The sequence below is a fragment of the Bombus affinis genome, chromosome 17 (assembly GCF_024516045.1).
Source record: "Bombus affinis isolate iyBomAffi1 chromosome 17, iyBomAffi1.2, whole genome shotgun sequence".
NCBI classification, from domain to species: Eukaryota; Metazoa; Arthropoda; class Insecta; order Hymenoptera; family Apidae; genus Bombus; species Bombus affinis.
This window is the reverse complement of record NC_066360.1, coordinates 3,373,428-3,393,422: the sequence shown is the minus strand read 5'-3', so window position 1 is coordinate 3,393,422 and position 19,995 is coordinate 3,373,428. Positions and strand designations below refer to the sequence as shown.

The following is a 19,995-nucleotide window of genomic DNA, read 5'->3' as shown; positions in this document are numbered from 1 at the left end:
GATTTTTTGTACTTTCAGACAAGCCTAATAATTTTGCGACTAATAATTGTCTAAATATTCTAATATTTATATTCTTCCCTGTTGCGATTTTGTAAACCGTCGAAGCGTTTACGACAGAAATTCCCAGGAGGAGTCGAGTGCCAAGTTTTCCGTACCATTTGATTGCTTTTCTAATTGTGGTGGCATAAGAAACCATTTGGTCGGAATAATCTACACCACACTTTCCTTCGTTATATTCAACAACAGCCGGTGGTTTTAACGTTGCGGACAAACGAAACGAAAGATCATTCTTGAGACCACCACGTGAGCGACTCACGTTACTAAAATATCGATGGGAGCAGCGATGCTGCACGCGTGGCCTCTCGGACATTTCTTTGAAAACACGCGTGCCAGTCAACGTGTTAATTGAACTACCTCTATTATCCTAACCGAAATAGGGGATCGATCATTTCGTGGCGTCGATTATCTAATCGTTAGTTCATCTTTAACAAGCATTGTTTTCTCTTCAATTAACACCTGTTCAATCTACTCGTCAATAATAAACTAATTATAGTAGTTACTACAACATGATCTTCTGACAGTCGAATTTCCAACGCATTGTGTACGAAGCTTAAAGATATCTCAAACAGAAAACAATTGACGATTCTACGACGATCTGAAATTTTATCTGAACAAGCAGCGTGTATATTGTAGAATACGTCGCTGCCTTCGAGTTGCCAAAGTGGCGTTAAAATTAACATCGTTGTCGTAGAAAATCGTTCTAACAGGGTTCTGCTTTTATTTCATTCATTTTACAGGCTTCTTGTCGCGTATTATTATATTTTTACGAGCATCGTAAAAATAATCTGCCGACTCGGTGCGGAGGCATAAGGCAAGGCAGGTGAAACGTAATAAAACGACGACTATCTCTCGCGGATTAAAGTCTAATCAAATGAAAAGTGTGCATCGATTTGTCGCCTTTGCCGGTGACAAACGATAAGAAATAAACGCTCGATTGTACACAGACTGTAACATCGTCGGTTCGATGCGCAAAAATCAGCCAAGAGCTATAAATATGAAACACGAATACGTCACGTTTCTGCACCATAAATGATTCACCTGTATTTGACTGACGTAAGAATGTTAAATATTATATCACGTTTTATGAAGCTCGATAAGGAAGCAACGCGAAGAGGAAGTTGCCCCGCAATTGCTCGATAGTGTCTTTTTTCTTTTGTTTGAATAAATGATATCTCTTTGGACACAGTTGTCACGCTCCAAGTTTGATAAATTCTTGTTTCGCAGTTTGCCATTTCAACTGCGATCGATAACGCGACTCGGATCGAATAAGACGATTCATAATTCACACGAAGAACGTAAATAAGTGAAACGATGTTCGCGATCCGAAGGAAGCAGAGTGTTATAATAGCGCGAGGAAATTTTATATTCGGACGAGTAAATAATCAAGCGAAATAATGGAAACTGAAAAGGGAGAATCGTATTTAATTTCGTTCTACTTTAGATCGTTGCAAGTGTATCTTACTCCAAGCGTTCACATTTTCATCGAGTCTCTCCGATATCTGTTCATTCGCCTGATTCCTCGGGCTATCGTAACGCAAAGTCGTATACAAGCGTTTAAAATTGTATCAACGAAGGCTGATTTCGAATATAAAATTAACGTGAAAGGTTTGCGGCAGCAATTGCACGTGAAAATTATTGTTATTTATATTACGATGGAAAGCTGAGATGCTAGTTTGCTGTTCGTCTCGATTATCGAGGAAAATCGAACGAAAACGGGTCATCGGAAATTGCGGTGAATTTTGATACGTCGCGTCGCAATTTCGTATCGCGTTTTACAATTATCGTCGCTGTAAACGTTTGTAAGCAAGAAAAATTGTTTTATTTCGACGATTGAAAATATCGTTTTTTTCTCTATCGATATCATTGGAAAATAGGTTGATTTTATTTAACGATCTCGATGTCGGATTATCGATGTATAACTTAATTTAAATGTTTTTAAATCGCATGAATCCAATACTCTGTGTATATATACATATTCCATACGCTTTTTAATGTTTATACACCATGATCCGTTGAAGTTTCATTGGAAATTTTAATAGCCTGACGTATTTTATTTAATAAAATTTATAAACCAATTATCCTACACGACGTAAAGTTATAAAGTTGCATAAATACGTATGAAAATGAGTTTGTCTAAGGAAGATCAAAAGTCTACAATTTATAATTGATTGGTAACAGTAATATTGTTATTTGATAAATCATCGTACGATACCTTTCAAAACGAGATGACAAATTTCTAGTTAAAACATTGAAAAGCTGGCTATGTCGAGTCAATTTAGCAATTTGACAGAATAATGTCGTATGAAATTCGTAACATCTATCGGAAGAGATTCGAGCAACGAATTCACTAGCTCGTGTGTGGAAAATTTCCGTGCTTTAAAGTCGCACACAATTTTAATGAGTTGAAAGTTTAAATTGACCACCTGTTATAACTTCGCTTGTTTCCGCCCGTGGAACGCACACGTAATTTCTAATTTTCTATCGAAATAAAAAAAAGTTCATCAATTAAATCTTCATGCAGCTTCGACCTATCGAAACTAAAAGTTGCTATGTAGCGGATAACAATGAAATTCCATTGAGCAGAATAAAAATGAAATACACCGAGCGGGAAGCAAAGATGCCAGAGAAGATGAACAAATTTCCCGAACTTCTCTTCGCGTTACGATAAAGCAAATATAAATAAAAATAAAGAAATAAAACACATTCAGATAGATGGAGAATTTTTTTCATCCGAGATTCTCTTGACTAGCAAGTCATTAAATATATCTCACAATATAAAGAGTAATTTACGACAATTAGACCTCTTTGAAAACCTTGAAAAGTGTACACCTGAAATATGTAGCAAAAATTAGTATACTCGTCATGGCACAAAATATTGCTGTCTCTTCACAAGTCTACTCATCGCAAACAGCTAACTGAATAAAAAGAAGTCTCTCAATTAATCCACGACATTATACCTTTTTGAAAACCTTGAAAAGTGTGCATCTGAAATATGTAGCAAAAATTAGTATACTCGTCATGGCACAAAATATTGCTGTCTCTTCGCAAGTCTACTCATCGTAAACAGCTAACTGAATAAAAAGAAGTCTCTCAAGTAATCCACTACAATTAGACCTCTTTGAAAACCTTGAAAAGTGTACAGCTATAATGTCTGATAAAAATTAGTATACTCGTCATGGCACAAAATATTGCTGTCTCTTCGCAAGTCTACTCATCGTAAACAGCTAACTGAATAAAAAGAAGTCTCTCAATTAATCCACGGCATTATACCTTTTTGAAAACCTTGAAAAGTGTGCATCTGAAATATGTAGCAAAAATTAGTATACTCGTCATTGCACAAAATATTGCTGTCTCTTCGCAAGTCTACTCATCGCAAACAGCTAACTGAATAAAAAGAAGTCTCTCAAGTAATCCACTACAATTAGACCTCTTTGAAAACCTTGAAAAGTGTACAGCTATAATGTCTGATAAAAATTAGTATACTCGTCATGGCACAAAATATTGCTGTCTCTTCGCAAGTCTACTCATCGTAAACAGCTAACTGAATAAAAAGAAGTCTCTCAATTAATCCACGGCATTATACCTTTTTGAAAACCTTGAAAAGTGTGCATCTGAAATATGTAGCAAAAATTAGTATACTCGTCATGGCACAAAATATTGCTGTTTCTTCACAAGTCTACTCATCGTAAACAGTTAACTGAATAAAAAGAAGTCTCTCAATTAATCCACGGCATTATACCTTTTTGAAAACCTTGAAAAGTGTGCATCTGAAATATGTAGCAAAAATTAGTATACTCGTCATGGCACAAAATATTGCTGTTTCTTCACAAGTCTACTCATCGCAAACAGCTAACTGAATAAAAAGAAGTTGCTCTGTGACAAATGAAAATCTTTTCACGTTACGATATATATAAACCAACCCAATCGGTGTACAATAAATAAATAAATAAATAAGCAAATATGTATCCAAAGAGCCCGGAACAGTGTCGAATAATATTCGAATCGATTGGAAACACGGTGCTACTTGTGTCCCTATATATATCGGGCAGGGTAGTCAGGATAGGCCGGAAAATCCAATCGGCCTGTCCGAACCGTGCATAAAGTTTCAATGCCGCCGCGTCCAATCTCTTGTAAAGCTGGCCGTAATATATGCGCTTTGCAGCGTATCTAGGACGCCAGTGTATCGCTGTCTATAACCGATAACCGACACCCAGTATATGTCTCTCTCTCTCTCTCTCTCTCTCTCTCTCTCTCTCTCTCTCTTTCTACATGTATTTGTGCGCCTCTACGTATATACATGTACATATGTACTATGTATACTACGTTCAATTGTGTTTAGCACGTTCCGCTCTCTATCCATCGGGAACGATCATCTGCACTGTGTGAACTTCATGGTAATAGAGAAGTGTACGACTGACTCGTTAGGCGAATATGGTATTAATCGTTTCTCCGAGCGTTCATCCTTTCCGCGCTCCGCGAGGACGATGTTTGAATATGTTTCTTTTCGTGGAAACGACCAGACGAAGTTGAATGGTAGATGGAGTTGCTGTGGCATTCGTAAAAGTATCAGGATACTCGATGATCTCCTATGAAATACGACGATCGACCTGGTCAAGGAATCGATCGATAGATCAATCACAATTATTCGTACTCGTGAAAAATGGTGGAATATTTTGTCTTTAGACGATGAAATTTCGTAGAAGTTCGATCGAAGTATTTGGAAAAGTCAGAGGAATAGAATAAAGCAATAGTAACGTCGACTACGAAACATTACAATACACTTTTGAGAATTATAGTATTTATAGACATAAGAATTTTTCCTACACGGTTTTGCACTAATTTTCGACACATTGAGAATCTTGCAGCAACCATCGAACATTTCACCACTCGATTCTGTAGCATCCCGCAAAGGCGACCTAAAACTAGCTGCCTCCGAGTTAATTTCAATTAGGAGAATCGGAATGGCAAGCGTTCAACATGGCTGTGCAAGTTGGAAACTGGAACAAGTGGAGGTATCAAGCGCGCTGTGAAGGGTACAGGCCATAAAGTAGCGTCTAAAACAGAGCCTTTGGCTATTGTCAAGTAGGAGCACGTTTGTTGCAAAGCATCATGGCTCTTCGATAAAGCGAAACACCCAAACCTGCCGGCCCGCTGCCCAGATCAGCCTATTAAATGGATGGCGAGTGCCAGCAATATCGAGTTACGTGGCAATACCCTAAATTGCTTGACCGACCAGCATCGCCATAAGCTGCACACGATCTTCACTTAGTCGCTCGTCGCTCGCATCGATCGCACGATAATTACTACGCCGCTGAGTGCATGACATCCTTGGGTTGTTGGCTACGAGAAACTGTAACTGACAAAGATCCTCCGCTCATAGTTTCGGTTTGCCATGGAAATTCGCGTGCATCGAAGCAGCGCGCGATAAAACGCTGTCCAAGTGCTTTTCTTTCTTTTGCAATTTTTCCTCCTGTCCTACGAGTGTCGTAGATTATGGCTGTTTGTACGGATTCATAGTTCCACTTGTCGCAGCCATCGAGCTTCTGGAAATCTTGGCTTGGCAGCTAAGTGATTGCGGGTTTTGTCATTAGGTGATATTGACAAAACCCGCAATCACTTAGTTGCCAACTGGAAATTTTTGCAGTTAGCGTGCCTCTCTTTTGTTTCGTTAAACTCAACGCGCTTTGTCATCCTGTCGCCTGCGATTTCTCAGTTGGACACTTGAACGTCGCACATGGTCACCTGAGAGACTGGCGCTGTGACCGGTAGCGAGGCTTGGACTTTCTTTCGCTTTGGGAAAAGCTAGTTCGTCGATTGTTTCTCCCCTTCGACCATTTACATCTGGAGAAATTGCCAAGTCAGGCAATTGCAGTGTAAAATGTAAAAATCTCATCGATCCTTTTATGTCCAACGTGATTTAAATCGTTTGAATTTAATGTGAATTTTGATAGAACGTACGTCTATAGAGGATCATGATTTTACACCCTAATTAACGAGAAGCAGACAATTCGGAAGAAAATTGGAAGCCAATATCGTGACATGCTTGTTGCTTTCATTTTTATAAAAAGTGATCCAATTACGCAGCCAAAATAGGAAAAGGATTAACAGGATACGGGCGGAATGCGTTTAATTAATAATGTTGACAGTTAGATGTGCGCCTTTGAGATGCTGGAAACGATATATACCTTCTGAAACTTTCAGACGGCGTTAGTAAGTCTTTGAACACCGCAGATTACTTCATTAACCGAGATACAAATTCCGATTTATCTCGGCGGATAATTTTAGTTTTGAACGGTGTGCGTTACATTTACTTTGAGCGTGGAAGCTTGATAGTTTCTTAGATGGTTGGAATATTAGAACAACAAAGGACGAAAAGGAATTATCAAATAAAGTCGTTCTTTAAGAGGAGGCTAAGGTTAATTCGTACAAAAATAAGGCATATTTTTGTGAATTATTTGCGACGACGCGGTTAAAATCTCTTTATTAAAACCTATAGTACGTTAAAGTATGACATTCGAGGAATATTGTATAAAATTTTCACGGGGAAATATTAAAAAATACGGCAATGGCAGCAATTATTCGAACGCGTCTCGGAAAAAAGTAGAATTGCTCATAACTTGGTACTGAATCATCTGAAATCAAAAAATCAAAGTTCATTCGTTAGGTAACAGTTTTGCCCGGGTAACGCTGGCAGGGTTTTTCGAAATTTCAATTTTTCACTTTTTTAGAACTCTTTGAAGGGAAAATTAGCCGCAAATCTTCGAAAAATCGACTAATTTTCCCTTCAAAGTGTTCCAAAAAAGTGAAAAATTGAAATTTCGAAAAACTCTGCCAGCGTTACCTGCGCAAAACTGTTACCTAACGAATGAACTTTGATTTTTTGATTTAGGATGATCCAGCACCAAGTTATCAGGGGCACCGCAATTTTACCTTTTTTTCCTAGACACGTCCGAATAATTGCTGTCATTGCCGTATTTCTTAATATTTCTCCGTGAAAATTTTATGCAATATTCTTCGAATATCATACTTTAATGTACTATTGGTTTTAATAAAGAGATTTTAACTGTGTCGTCACAAATAATTCACAAAAACATGCCTTATTTTTGTACGAATTAACCTTAGCCTCCCCTTAAGGAAAACAATAATTATGAGAATTTGCATCTTTAAATTTTCTATAAACGCATAAAAATCTGCAGTCTTATTAATAAATACCGTAAGCCGAACGAAAGTTTCTCCTATGAATATTAAAAGACTTTAAAAAAAAAAAGGAAATTCCCTTTCCCAACGTTTTTGTTCCCCAGCAAGTTAATATTCTTGCGATTACTTTTATGACAAGCTACTCTAAAGGAAAATGTTGGCTTAATTATCGTCTAAAAACATTATATTGGAATTCTTTAAAACTTCGTCAATCGTTCTCTTTCAAATAAAAACATTAGCAATATATTTAATCTTGAAACATTAAGAAAATTAGAAATGAAATTTTCATTACACGCGGATACTTTTACGCAAACTATATCGAAGTATTTCATAGGAAATGATCGAGCATGAAAAATTACGCCCGCAGATAAGAACAGGATTTCGCTGGAGATAAGAAAATCACGCTGATGAAGGAAGTTGGATGGCGACCGTGATCCTGATTCTGCGATCATTGTGATAAATCACTGTCAGTGATCTTGCACGCCATCTCTGCCGGTGATACGTTCAAAGTATCGCGATACTTTCGTCAGCCAGTCTCCACTTTCTCATTTACATAATTACAGCAACGGTGGCTATAGTGGTGCGCGAATTGGAATCGACAGCGCCGGCCAATTCAATATTCCAGTAATTTCCAAGTTGTTTCGCTTGCGATTCGATCGAGCGATAAGCATTCTGCGAGTTATAATCAAATTCTCGGCCCGAAGCGCCAGTTACACGTACAACTCGGTGGAATCGGCCGTTGCTCGGCGAAACTCGCCAGCGGCGCGTGCAAGTTTCGCGAAATTTCAGCGAACGCCGATTGCCGCAAAACTACCGCTGCTGTGATTAAAGCGCGTCTTGCGAGAAACTCTTTCATCCGTAAGCGGATTAGGCCAATACGGCAGCGTTGGCTTCGACGAATTTCCACGGATCGTTGTTTGATGTCAATTTACGATTCGATTAAACCGGTCGATCGGGTCACGATCGGTCCCTATCGGTCGTTAGTCAGGACGGCCCTTAACAGATCACAGCCAGCTGCCTGGCATTGTAATTTCGAACATGAGCTATGTCCTGTTTGCCGCTCGTCAACGTATATACATACTTCGATTCTGTGGATCGAGCGATTAAGGGGACGGCTTAACGACGAAGGCGTTTCAACGTGTCTCATTTTGCGGTTCTGATTATTCGCTCGTCGCAACAGCCTTTAGTCGGCCTGCAATTGCCAAGATCCAGATGGGTTTCGTGTTTGCGAGGTCAGAGTATATTTGTACATGCACAGACCCGCGATTATTCCGGGCGAATGGTATTCCAAGTAGGCAAGGCGCGGCGATTTAAAATAACGAATCGTATCGAGAGTTTTATTATTTCTGCGTTGCAGGTAACACGGGAGAAAATAGAACGTAATTTTATGTCGAGATAACAAGTTTCCAAATAGTTCTCTGCTTTGGTATTTTAATATGTTTGAATTACAAATAACTCAGGGAAATATAATATACTGTTGTGTTAAGCTAAATCGTTTTCAAATAATTTCATGTTTTTATCTCTGGGTTTCTATTGGCGTTTCAGGTACTTTGTTGTTTCTAAGCCAGAAATAATGCAGAGAAGATATAATTTTGTGTTAAGGTGAATCGTTTTCAAATAATTTCCTGCTTTGGTATTTTATTGTCTCTGGGTTTCTATTAGCGTTTCAGGTACTTTGTTGTTTCTAAACCAGAAATAATATAGGGAGGATATAAAATAATTTTGCGTTGAGATGAATCGTTTTCAAATAATTTCCTGTTTTGGTATTTTATTATCTCTGGGTTTCTGTTAGAATTTCAGGTACTTTGTTGTTTCTAAACCAAAAATAATACGGGGAGGGTATAAAATAATTTTGCGCTGAGGTTAATCGTTTTCAAATAATTTCCTGTTTTGGTATTTTATTGTCTCCGGGTTTCTATTAGCGTTTCAGGTACTTTGTTGTTTCTAAACCAGAAATAATATAGGGAGGATGTAATATAATTTTGCGTTGAGATGAATCGTTTTCAAATAATCTCCTCTTTTAGTATTTTATTGTCTCTGGGTTTCTATTAGCGTTTCAGGTACTTTGTTGTTTCTAAACCAGAAATAATATAGGGAGGATATAAAATAATTTTGCGTCGAGATGAATCGTTTTCAAATAATTTCCTGTTTTGGTATTTTATTGTCTCCGGGTTTCTATTAGCGTTTCAGGTACTTTGTTGTTTCTAAACCAGAAATAATATAGGGAGGATGTAATATAATTTTGCGTCGAGATGAATCGTTTTCAAATAATTTCCTGTTTTGGTATTTTATTGTCTCTGGGTTTCTGTTAGAATTTCAGGTACTTTGTTGTTTCTAAACCAGAAATAATATAGGGAGGATGTAATATAATTTTGCGTCGAGATGAATCGTTTTCAAATAATCTCCTCTTTTAGTATTTTATTGTCTCTGGGTTTCTATTAGCGTTTCAGGTACTTTGTTGTTTCTAAACCAGAAATAATATAGGGAGGATATAAAATAATTTTGCGTCGAGATGAATCGTTTTCAAATAATTTCCTGTTTTGGTATTTTATTGTCTCCGGGTTTCTATTAGCGTTTCAGGTACTTTGTTGTTTCTAAACCAGAAATAATATAGGGAGGATGTAATATAATTTTGCGTCGAGATGAATCGTTTTCAAATAATTTCCTGTTTTGGTATTTTATTGTCTCTGGGTTTCTGTTAGAATTTCAGGTACTTTGTTGTTTCTAAACCAGAAATAATATAGGGAGGATATAAAATAATTTTGCGCTGAGGTTAATCGTTTTCAAATAATTTCCTGTTTTGGTATTTTATTGTCTCCGGGTTTCTATTAGCGTTTCAGGTACTTTGTTGTTTCTAAACCAGAAATAATATAGGGAGGATGTAATATAATTTTGCGTCGAGATGAATCGTTTTCAAATAATCTCCTCTTTTAGTATTTTATTGTCTCTGGGTTTCTATTAGCGTTTCAGGTACTTTGTTGTTTCTAAACCAGAAATAATATAGGGAAGATATAAAATAATTTTGCGTCGAGATGAATCGTTTTCAAATAATTTCCTGTTTTGGTATTTTATTGTCTCCGGGTTTCTATTAGCGTTTCAGGTACTTTGTTGTTTCTAAACCAGAAATAATATAGGGAGGATGTAATATAATTTTGCGTCGAGATGAATCGTTTTCAAATAATTTCCTGTTTTGGTATTTTATTGTCTCCGGGTTTCTATTAGCGTTTCAGGTACTTTGTTGTTTCTAAACCAGAAATAATATAGGGAGGATATAAAATAATTTTGCGTCGAGATGAATCGTTTTCAAATAATTTCCTGTTTTGGTATTTTATTGTCTCCGGGTTTCTATTAAACTGAAATTAAACTTAATTCTGAAATTAGCATTTCAGGTACTTTGTTGTTTCTAAACCAGAAATAACACAGGGAAGATATAATTTTGCGCTAAGATAAATTATCTTCAAATAACTTTCTGTGTTAGCTAATAAGGTGATAACTATTGTTGATATTTAAGCATTGTATTTTTCATACGTTTGTGTTAGAAACATAAACTTGTCCATGATAATTCAGCTATTAAATGAAGCAGTTCCTTTTTTGGAATTTCGTATTTGCATTAAATGTTCCTGAAACAATGTTTGATTCCATTATAACAACATTGTCAGCTGCACCAGAAATACTGATTTTTCCAACGTTGAAATCAAAGCTGGAATAAAAACAACCGTGTTAAATTGAATGAAACTGAAAGACACGTTCGAAAGCTACAATTTCAATACAAATTCAACGTTCAAATTATTTAGCATTTTGTCTAAAAAGCAAAATACAAAGAATTATTCGAGGATCGTTTATTTGATCTCAGCACAAAACACAATTTTACCCACTCTAATTATTAACCGTATTATATCTAAAATAAACACAGCAATAAAATAATTAAAGCGATTCGTCGTGTCAAACTTTTAATTATTATCCTCATTACGAACAACAATTCGCCAAGCCTAATACGAACATCTACGTAAAATTGTCTAATAGGGTGAAACTTACCCCTTTCTCTCCCAGCTTCGCTGCGAGCTACGTTTCAAGGCAACTTTGGTAGATTTATTAGCAACGGCTGTCGATACTTACATCGCACTACTAATTTACAAAGTTCAGTGCATTGTGTCCGGGGACAATTAAGCTTAATGGCTTCGACTCCGGTAAGATGGTCGCAAAGAACAATGCGCCGATATCGAGTTTTCATTGTCCCTGGATAAAGACAATCCCAGGGCCGGCTAATAATTAAAATAGTTCCCGTGTAACTTGCAGCTCGAGTTTCCTTCGACTCTCGCGATTTTGCTCTTCCTCTTTCTTTCGTTGCAAGGCCAGATTCTTATTAATGATTTCCCCTTAATCTCAGTCCATTTTCTTATTTAACGTGGCCCGTGTTTAGAAACTCTGACAGGTTTTCCTCTTCGCCGAAGAAAGTGCAAACGATAAATCGAGGTACTTGTCCCTCCGAAGAGAATGTCGAACGTGTAGAAATTTATCGCAGCGTCATTTTTGTACTTCAAAATCATTTGGATAAGAAGAAACGTTCAGACGATCGAATAGCATATTTCAAAATTAAGATCATGTCACTGTTTGAGAAGAACGACACGCGCAACAACGTGCCATAATTTCTCACAAATTCTGAAAAATTGTCCGCTCTGTTCGACAGCCGAAACGCAGCTTGGCAAGCAAAGCATTTTGGAATTCCGAACGCTGCACGTCGGTGGCTACTTGCACGCCGGAGAGGAAATCCCGCATTTCGTTGGTTTTCTCCAACAAATCTGGTTCAACGGCTACCCGTACCTGGAGATAGCGCGCAGTTCCGGCAATCATCAGGCTTCTCATCAAGGTGTAACACCGATCATCAGGGTTACGGGGAAATTCAGCAAAAGGAACCATCCAGTCCATTATCCGGTGACATTCACATCAAAGCACACGTTCGTTGGGTTGCCCGTGCTGAAAGCGTACGTGGAAACGAATATCTATTTCCAGGTAAACAATATCTTCTATCTTTTCTTTTCTTTTTTCGTCGTTGAAAAATAAAAACTTTAAAAAGATTTGTACAAATTAAAAGCGACCAGGAAATTCTTTTGTAAGAATTCGGTGTATCTGTGTGATCGAGACATTTTTCAGCACAGTATTTTATAGTCATTGTTTTAAGCATAAATATTACCATCGGTATTTTTAAATTGGTTTTTCATTAAAAATAGAAAACGATAGAGAGCTGTTTGCTTGTTCACGTGGACGAAATGTCACGAGAAAGAAAACAAACTCTTCATTTACCAGATCCCAAAAGAAATGGTAATCCAGAAGGATATTTGAGTTTGCCAAGTTCAATTATGAAATCGACAGGTCGTCAGACATAGTTTTCTACTCATAGCTTTTCTAGATGTAACTGCTGCTGGTCGAAAGAAAAGTTCGATTAATGTTGCTATTCTCAGTCGCAATTATTATAATTCGGTAACCTGTGTATATAGATATGGCTTAATTCCTGGAAATTATTTTGTTGTTTATTTTATTTATTTCTGTATGAGCCACGCGGAAGCCAAAGCGCCTATAACTTTACTTTTTGTAGTTTGTTTAATTTTATCGCTGAAGCACTTTGATCGATACGTTGATTTTTCCTACTTTTTTTTATTTTTCACCTACTCGCAGATTCAAATAAATTTCTCGTTTCTAATATGTTGTTGCACCGTAAATACGCGATATTTCCTCGTTAGACTATTGTTACATTAACCAGTTAGCTGTTTTCGACGAGCATACTCGTCATGGAGAAATACAAATATCTTGTATCATGACGAGTATACTCGTCATGCGTAAAAAATACAAAACAGTCATCTCATTACACGTTACTTGATTACTTTAATTCTATGTTATAACCTCAACACATACCCTGTGCTTGACGAGTTTATTCGTCATCGCTTACCTTTTGCCGTTTACGTTTTAGGTACACACTTTCCAAAGTTTCCACAGGTCGCAACAGCTGACTGGTTAAAATGAAAAAACAAGACGTGGCAACATACAAGGTGTCTGATTATTCCGCGCAAAATTCAACTTCAACAAAGTTTGAAAACGTTGAAGACGTTACTAGTACGCGAACGAGAACGTTACGAAGGCCAGTTGAAATATCTGGTGGGAAAAGTGGTTCGGCCCACGTTGGGAAACTCGCGTGCCGTGGCTCAGGGGCCACAGAGGAAATGAAATGTCAACGGTGATGCGTCCTCACAAAAGGTTCGCCCAGTTAGATCCATCCTGGCCTGGATCGGTGCTCGGTGCTCACGAATCGATGCACAAACTCCGGATTAATCGTGGCACGTGTGACGTTGGCGCACGTAAAAACCCAATCATGCGCCGTTCTTCCGTGTCAAGTGACAGACAAGCTCTTCTCTGGCCGTCACCTTCGTAATTACGTCGACTCTAATCGACGAGCTTCTGCTGTTTTTCCATCGCCTCTCATACAACTTCCGGCTCGCTCGTTTAATTCCATCCACAGTTTTTCTCTTGAAAGAGAAGCGCGGCTTTGATACTCGTGCGAAGAGAACGATCGATCTTCGCGATCGAACTTGTATTGTTGGAAGAACAGACGCCTGTTAATTAACGCTCCATCCGCGTAATTTTCGAGCGATAATTTCGAGTCATTTTTCATTTCTCTCGCGTTTCTGTTTGGCCAGTTAGTTGTTTTTCAACGAGTATACTCGTCATGAAGAAATAGTAATATTTTGTCTTATGATGAACATACTCGCCAAGCGTAAAGGGTAGTTACAATTTGTTGTTTAAAAAATTGCAATTTAGTAATCGCAGTCTTTGACGAGTATACTCGTCATGAAGAAATAGCAATGTTTTGTCTTATGACGAGCATACTCGTTACGTGTAAAGGGTAGTTACGATTTGTTGTTTAAAAAATTGCAATTTAGTAATCGCAGTCTTTGACGAGTATACTCGTCATGAAGAAATAGTAATATTTTGTCTTATGACGAGCATACTCGTTACGTGTAAAGGGTAGTTACAATTTGTTGTTTAAAAAATTGCAATTTAGTAATTGCAGTCTTTGACGAGTACACTCGCTGTCGCTTACTTTCTGCAATTTTAGATATACACTTTTCAAAGTTTCCAAAGAGCTCGCGACAGCTAACTGGTTAAACTTTTCTCTGCTTAGAGATAGCAAGGTGACGTGCAACGATAAAAAGTATTTTATGATGTTGTAGAAGTTTGGAAGAATATTCGAGAATTTTGAGGATCTTTTGAAACACAAAAGCTTAAAAAGCATCGCAGACAGAGGGTTAACTCGTCGCCTGAACTCAGACTTGAGCAACATTTCATTGAAAATTTGATTGAAAAGGAAGATTCAAGCTTTGCTATTTTTATTTAACACATATAAGGAAAATAAATCTATTTTATACTAAGAATCAGGTAAATCATTTAGAAACAATTCTTTATTTTAATTCGCCTCGATATGAATTCAATTTCAAATATTACACTTCGTACATTTTGCAAACGTAACAGCAAGTTCAATTTCAACTTGCACTCTCTTTCGTCAACAGCGCGCATTAAGTGGCGTACACACTAACACTTACTCATTTCTCATTTGTACTTTACTTACATTTCCCACCCAAAATTCTCATCCGCAGTTTCCTTATCTGCAAGCTGGTCGTCGCAAATGCAGGGCCAACAACTACAAAGGGTAACTTACGTTTGTTTAAGTCGATTAACACGCTGTTTCTCGCCTTGCAGTTCAGAACACGCGAAGCAAACGGTTTGATTCTGTACAACGCCGGTCGAGAACGCGACTTCATCGCCGTGGAGCTGGTCAACGGACACATTCATTACGTGTTCGACCTGGGTGACGGCCCGGTCAGGGTCAGGGACACTTCCAGGTCCAGGCTGAACGACGGCAAATGGCACGCAGTGAGCATCGGAAGGCCGGCACCAAAAAGACACACGCTCGCTGTCGATGACCATGTGACAGCTGTCAATAGTCAGGGCAGCAACGAGAACCTCGACCTGGATGGAATCTTATACATCGGTGAGTAATATCTTTTGAAATTCGCACCTTCCCGGCTCCTTCACAGGCGCCATTTCCATTCGACAATTTTTCCAGACATCGAGTGTGTAACTCGGATCTCTGTGGAAGAGCTAACTCTAATTATCGACAGCTTTGACATAAACATTCGCAGTGGGAAATTAGGCGAATTTTCTCGCCCCTCAGTTTACCAAAGATTATACAATACAATTTTCCATATATCTTTCGTAATATTTCGAGAAAACACGGTGAAATTTTAACGCAATTATTTTTACGATTGTTACATGTTTTTCAAAATATTCGTTTTTCCATCCATTGAATTTACAAGACACTAAGAAACCTATTTGCTACTTTAACCAGGTAGCTTTTCTTATACTCGTCACGCGTGGAAAGTAGTTACAATTTGCTGTTTAAATTGCAATTTAGTAATCGCAGTCTTTGACGAATATACTCGTCGCTTACATTTCTCAAACAGGTCGCAACAGCTAACTGGCTAATGGTTGTTTTAACGAGCAAATATGAACGTGTATGTTCATGCGTTAAACAAATTCGAACATGCACATTCATTTCTACATTTGTCTCTAATTTTAGTTGAATTATGTTTCTAATTCGACTAGCATAAATCGCCACAGACCGGCCTTATCACGATGCTAATGAAACGTTTGGCGCAACGCGCGTAACGCATTTATGCTCGTCTCTAACGATAGACGTTGCAGCGCAAGTAACGAACCCACTGCACGTTTATGTCGTCTTTGACACGCGTACACGTTTGCGGAAAAAGCGAAGCCGACGTGATAGCGCGTTATAAAACGCGGAAATCTAATTTATAGCCGCATGCTTCAAATATAAAACACGGCGAGCATTTATTCGAGCCGGCAAGTAAGAAACGTTGCTTAGTGATATATCGCTGACCTTCGGCCAGGGTAAAAGCGTATCGGGATAGTCGGAAGGCGAAATATTACTTTATGAATCACGGTGAATTTCGAAAATCCCGTGAACGATAAATCGCGCTATGGCAGAAGCGAAGAGAGATTGGCTCGGCCGATATATCGCGCCGCGAGATAAAGAGTTGAAAATCGATGAGTATCGCGCGTAATAACATCCATCAGACGCATCGGCGTATAAATAATACACCGATACCGTCGATACTTTCGAAAATCGCTTTATCTCGTCTCATTACGTCAGTATCACGTTGACGATCCTTCAGTCCGACTTAGATATCGATCCGAATCCGTGTAAGCGTGTGACAAGTGAGAGAAGTTGGAAGAAAAGAACATCGATGGTCCTCTTCCTCCTTTTTTTTCTTTTTTTTTTTTTTTTAAGAGAAAACTTTGAGGAGAAGAAAGAAACTCGTCGGTGGAAGATGGAAATCTTCACCAGGCTCTGTGTCTTCTTGTCCAATGCGCTTATACATCGTTTTTAAGTGGCACCACGCTGAAATTGGATAAAAATTTGGATAATCCGGTGAAACGTAGCCGACAGAATCGCAGACTGTTTGTAGAAAATACAAAATTCAGCTGTTTAATCAAGTACGCGAGAAACAAGATGCTGTTCATAACGCGGACCGAACATGGAAATGCAGACGAGTCATTGGAAGGTTAGAAAAATCATTGGGACGTCAGAAGGATAGGAAAATTTCGAGAAGATACGATGGAACACTCACAAGACATCTCTGCACTTGCCCAAGTGATCCCTTCGCTGGCCCGTGGGACACCTGAACCTGGCGCCTCGAATGATGTGCCTAGACCCGAGCTGCGTTTTCGGCTTAGCGCTTTCCGCTTTCTCATCCGCGTGCTGGTTTTCCGGCTCGTCGGTGCTCTGCGAGATAGTGTATTCCATGCTGCTCGACCAAGTCTTGTCCTCTGGCGTGTGGCTCTTGAACAGGCGGAGCTCGATTTGCGGAGATTGGCCAGAAGACACGACCCTCCACTTGTCGGGCACCACATCGTCCAACGTGGTCAGTTTTGTCAACGTTGCTGACGATCGAGCCACGAGGAGAAGGAAGAAAATGCCGATGAAAAATTGCACGCCGATCGGTCTCATTTCTTCCCTTTGCAGCGAGATGATTCGATTGAAAACTCCGCTACTTTGAACGAATGTCTGACGATGTCGTCGCTAATTATCACGCACCGCTTTTCTTGCTACCTCGCGAGCTACAACTGAGCTACGAGTGACAAGTACGTTGTTCAGCTATTTCGCGTATCCAACACAGTCGTGCACGTGGAAACTCGGCGAGAAACTGGCTGACAGGTAGGAAACAACGAAGACGGAGGTCTTGTACGACTGGCCACTATCGAAATAAAAGGCGATCTGATCCGCGCAGCAGATTGTTGCGTGCAATTTAACTAGAAACGCATCCGGCGTCGTAACCACAATATTCCACCACAAGCGAGATTAGAATCATTAGCCGTTTTCGACCATCTCGACCGTCGTCTCGCTTTTTATTAACGACACTGACCAACGATACGGCACGATAAACGACTGATAACGGTTGCCAGACGATAAACCGTTCGAGGAATTTTTATAATCACAAAATGCACGCGAGTATTTCCACAAGTTGTTATTAATCATCGTTTTCCTGGAGATCCCCTGTAATTGGAAAATTCCAAACAGACGCCACGCGTGTGCACGATCATTCGCGAAATTCGCACAGCTTATGAAAGAAGCTACTTTTATCAGAGTTTTTATTATGCGCTTGGCAACTAAGTGATTGCGGAGTTTGTCATTAGGCGGCAATGAGAAAATCCGCAATCACCTAGTTGCCAACCCGACATATCTTCTGTCACGTTGTAGAACCGATAAAATTATAATAAAATGTTACGGCAAAATATACGAACAAGATACTAAATAAGATACAAATAACGTAGAAATGAGATATTTCAAAATGAACTTTATTTGTACGAATGAGGTTTCATTTATAGTATCTGGTTGTTTGCGCTGAGTTTTCCTGTTGCTTGAAGTACCTTCGTTACTCATCAATTCGATTACATCAACCAGTCTTGCGTATTGCTTGATCGAAATGAATTGGAAAAATGAGCACAGTACGACTAGGATTATTTAATTCTATGTTTTATTTAGTGTTCGTCAAAATAATCCGCCTTTTGCTTTACTTAACAGTGGGTTAATCTTCATCTCAGTCTCACGGCCAAGGAGGAGACTTGGTTTACAGTTTGCAGACTTTTAAAGCTATCTGAGATATATTTGTTATGTTTGTTACACACTCGTTTCATTCATTTCTTTTCTGATTCTGTTTTCTGACCTACTTATTGTATTAAAGCTGCCAATCTCAGTTTATGTTCTTCCAAACAAGAAAAACGCAAGATATTCTCTAATTTATACGTTGCTTGTAAAGAAAATTGACCAACGAAAATGGAATCTGAAGGAATTTATTTCATTCTTATGCGGAAATTATCTCTGTCCAACGTGAATTTTTACAAAACAGTAAACTCGAGATGTGTAATCTTCTCTTCTAATGTTCACAAATGTGAAAGCGAAGCGATTCGATTATCCAACCGACGTGTATTAGCTCGGATATTCAAAGTTCCATGGTACACAAGCTGTAACCAGTTAGCTGCTTCCGACGAGTATACTCGTCGTGAAGAAATGGCAATATTTTGTGTATATTTAGCGTGTGAAATAAGTTGCAACGAAATGACTGTTTTATTCTTCTCACGCGTGACGAGTATACTCGTCGTAACAGAAAATATTGCCATTTCTTCACGACGAGTATACTCGTCACGCGTAAGAAAAATAAAACAGCCATTTCGTTGCAGCTTATTTTACGCGCAAAATATACACAAAATATTGCCATTTCTTCACGACGAGTATACTCGTCATCGCTCACTTTTCGGTCCACGCTTTTCACAGTTTTCACAGAGGTCGCAACAGCTAATTGGTCGATCGAAACCGACGTTTTACGGTTCAGAATGTCGAGAAAGAGAACGGAAAAGCATTCTGTAATCAGCGCAAAAACTGCGGACGAGCTATAGAAAAATATTCCAAGTGCATCCGAAGGCAACCGAATGAACGTAAAATATTTGAAAAGACAAAGACAAAACTGTAAAACGAAACCGTAAAACAACCTCAAAGCGATGATAACTTTTTGTTCTTGACGGAGCGTAGTCGGGAAATAAAACGAGCATTTTACGCGTACGGTAACAAACTTGAACAAACTCGTCTCTTCGCTATCGCTGGCAAACGACTTCACGTTGTTTATCAGTTGTTCAGAAGCATCGGAGATCGCGAAAAAATGAAATAGATATGAGATTGTTTTTTGTTTTGTAGTTGCATCTCGCGTAAAAAATCCGGAAGTAGCGTACACTCATAATCAACAATCTGTTTACTGTCTGTGTTTTATTTACTAATCTTCTAATCGTGTTTTCCACGATTTTTTTCAATTTCCTTAATAACATATCGTGGAAAATATATTCTACGTGCACGCGCCGATTTTCATGAAACACTGCGTAAGCGTTGGTCGCAGCTCCCTAAGGGGCCTGCCTTTTATCCTAAGGGACAGATCATCCCTTTTATCCGAGCCATTTCACGCAAATCGAGTCTTCTTACGCAAACAAGTGATTTTTCCCGCGGATTTCACTCTCGCGATACGCTATGACTTCTATTCGCTTCACATCAAAAAATAATAAAAAGGGTTAATTTCTCCCTTCAAAGCGAAAAACGAGCAGCGTGTTACCGATAAATCG

The 19,995-nt window shown here is 38.7% G+C and overlaps 2 protein-coding genes across 11 annotated transcripts in view; one reads left to right on the top strand and one right to left on the bottom strand.

Annotated features, from left to right (window-relative positions):
* The window catches only part of LOC126926018 (neurexin-1), a 659,019-nt gene that overhangs the window by 506,022 nt on the left and 133,002 nt on the right, over positions 1 to 19,995 (top strand). For all 10 annotated transcript variants that reach the window (XM_050742092.1, XM_050742091.1, XM_050742090.1 and 7 more), the window contains 2 exons: positions 11,945 to 12,267; positions 15,007 to 15,298. In XM_050742092.1, coding sequence (XP_050598049.1) covers positions 11,945 to 12,267; positions 15,007 to 15,298 — 615 coding nt within the window. The remainder of the gene's footprint in view (positions 1 to 11,944; positions 12,268 to 15,006; positions 15,299 to 19,995) is intronic.
* LOC126926047 (uncharacterized) lies at positions 16,955 to 18,112 on the bottom strand. Its single transcript, XM_050742175.1, has one exon. The coding sequence runs from the start codon at positions 17,336 to 17,338 to the stop codon at positions 16,955 to 16,957; it is 384 nt and encodes a 127-aa protein (XP_050598132.1). The 5' UTR covers positions 17,339 to 18,112.

Coding starts and splice junctions, on each gene's coding strand:
- LOC126926047 (XM_050742175.1), bottom strand. CDS start 17,338: ATGAGACCGATCGGCGTGCAATTTTTCATCGGCATTTTCTTCCTTCTC.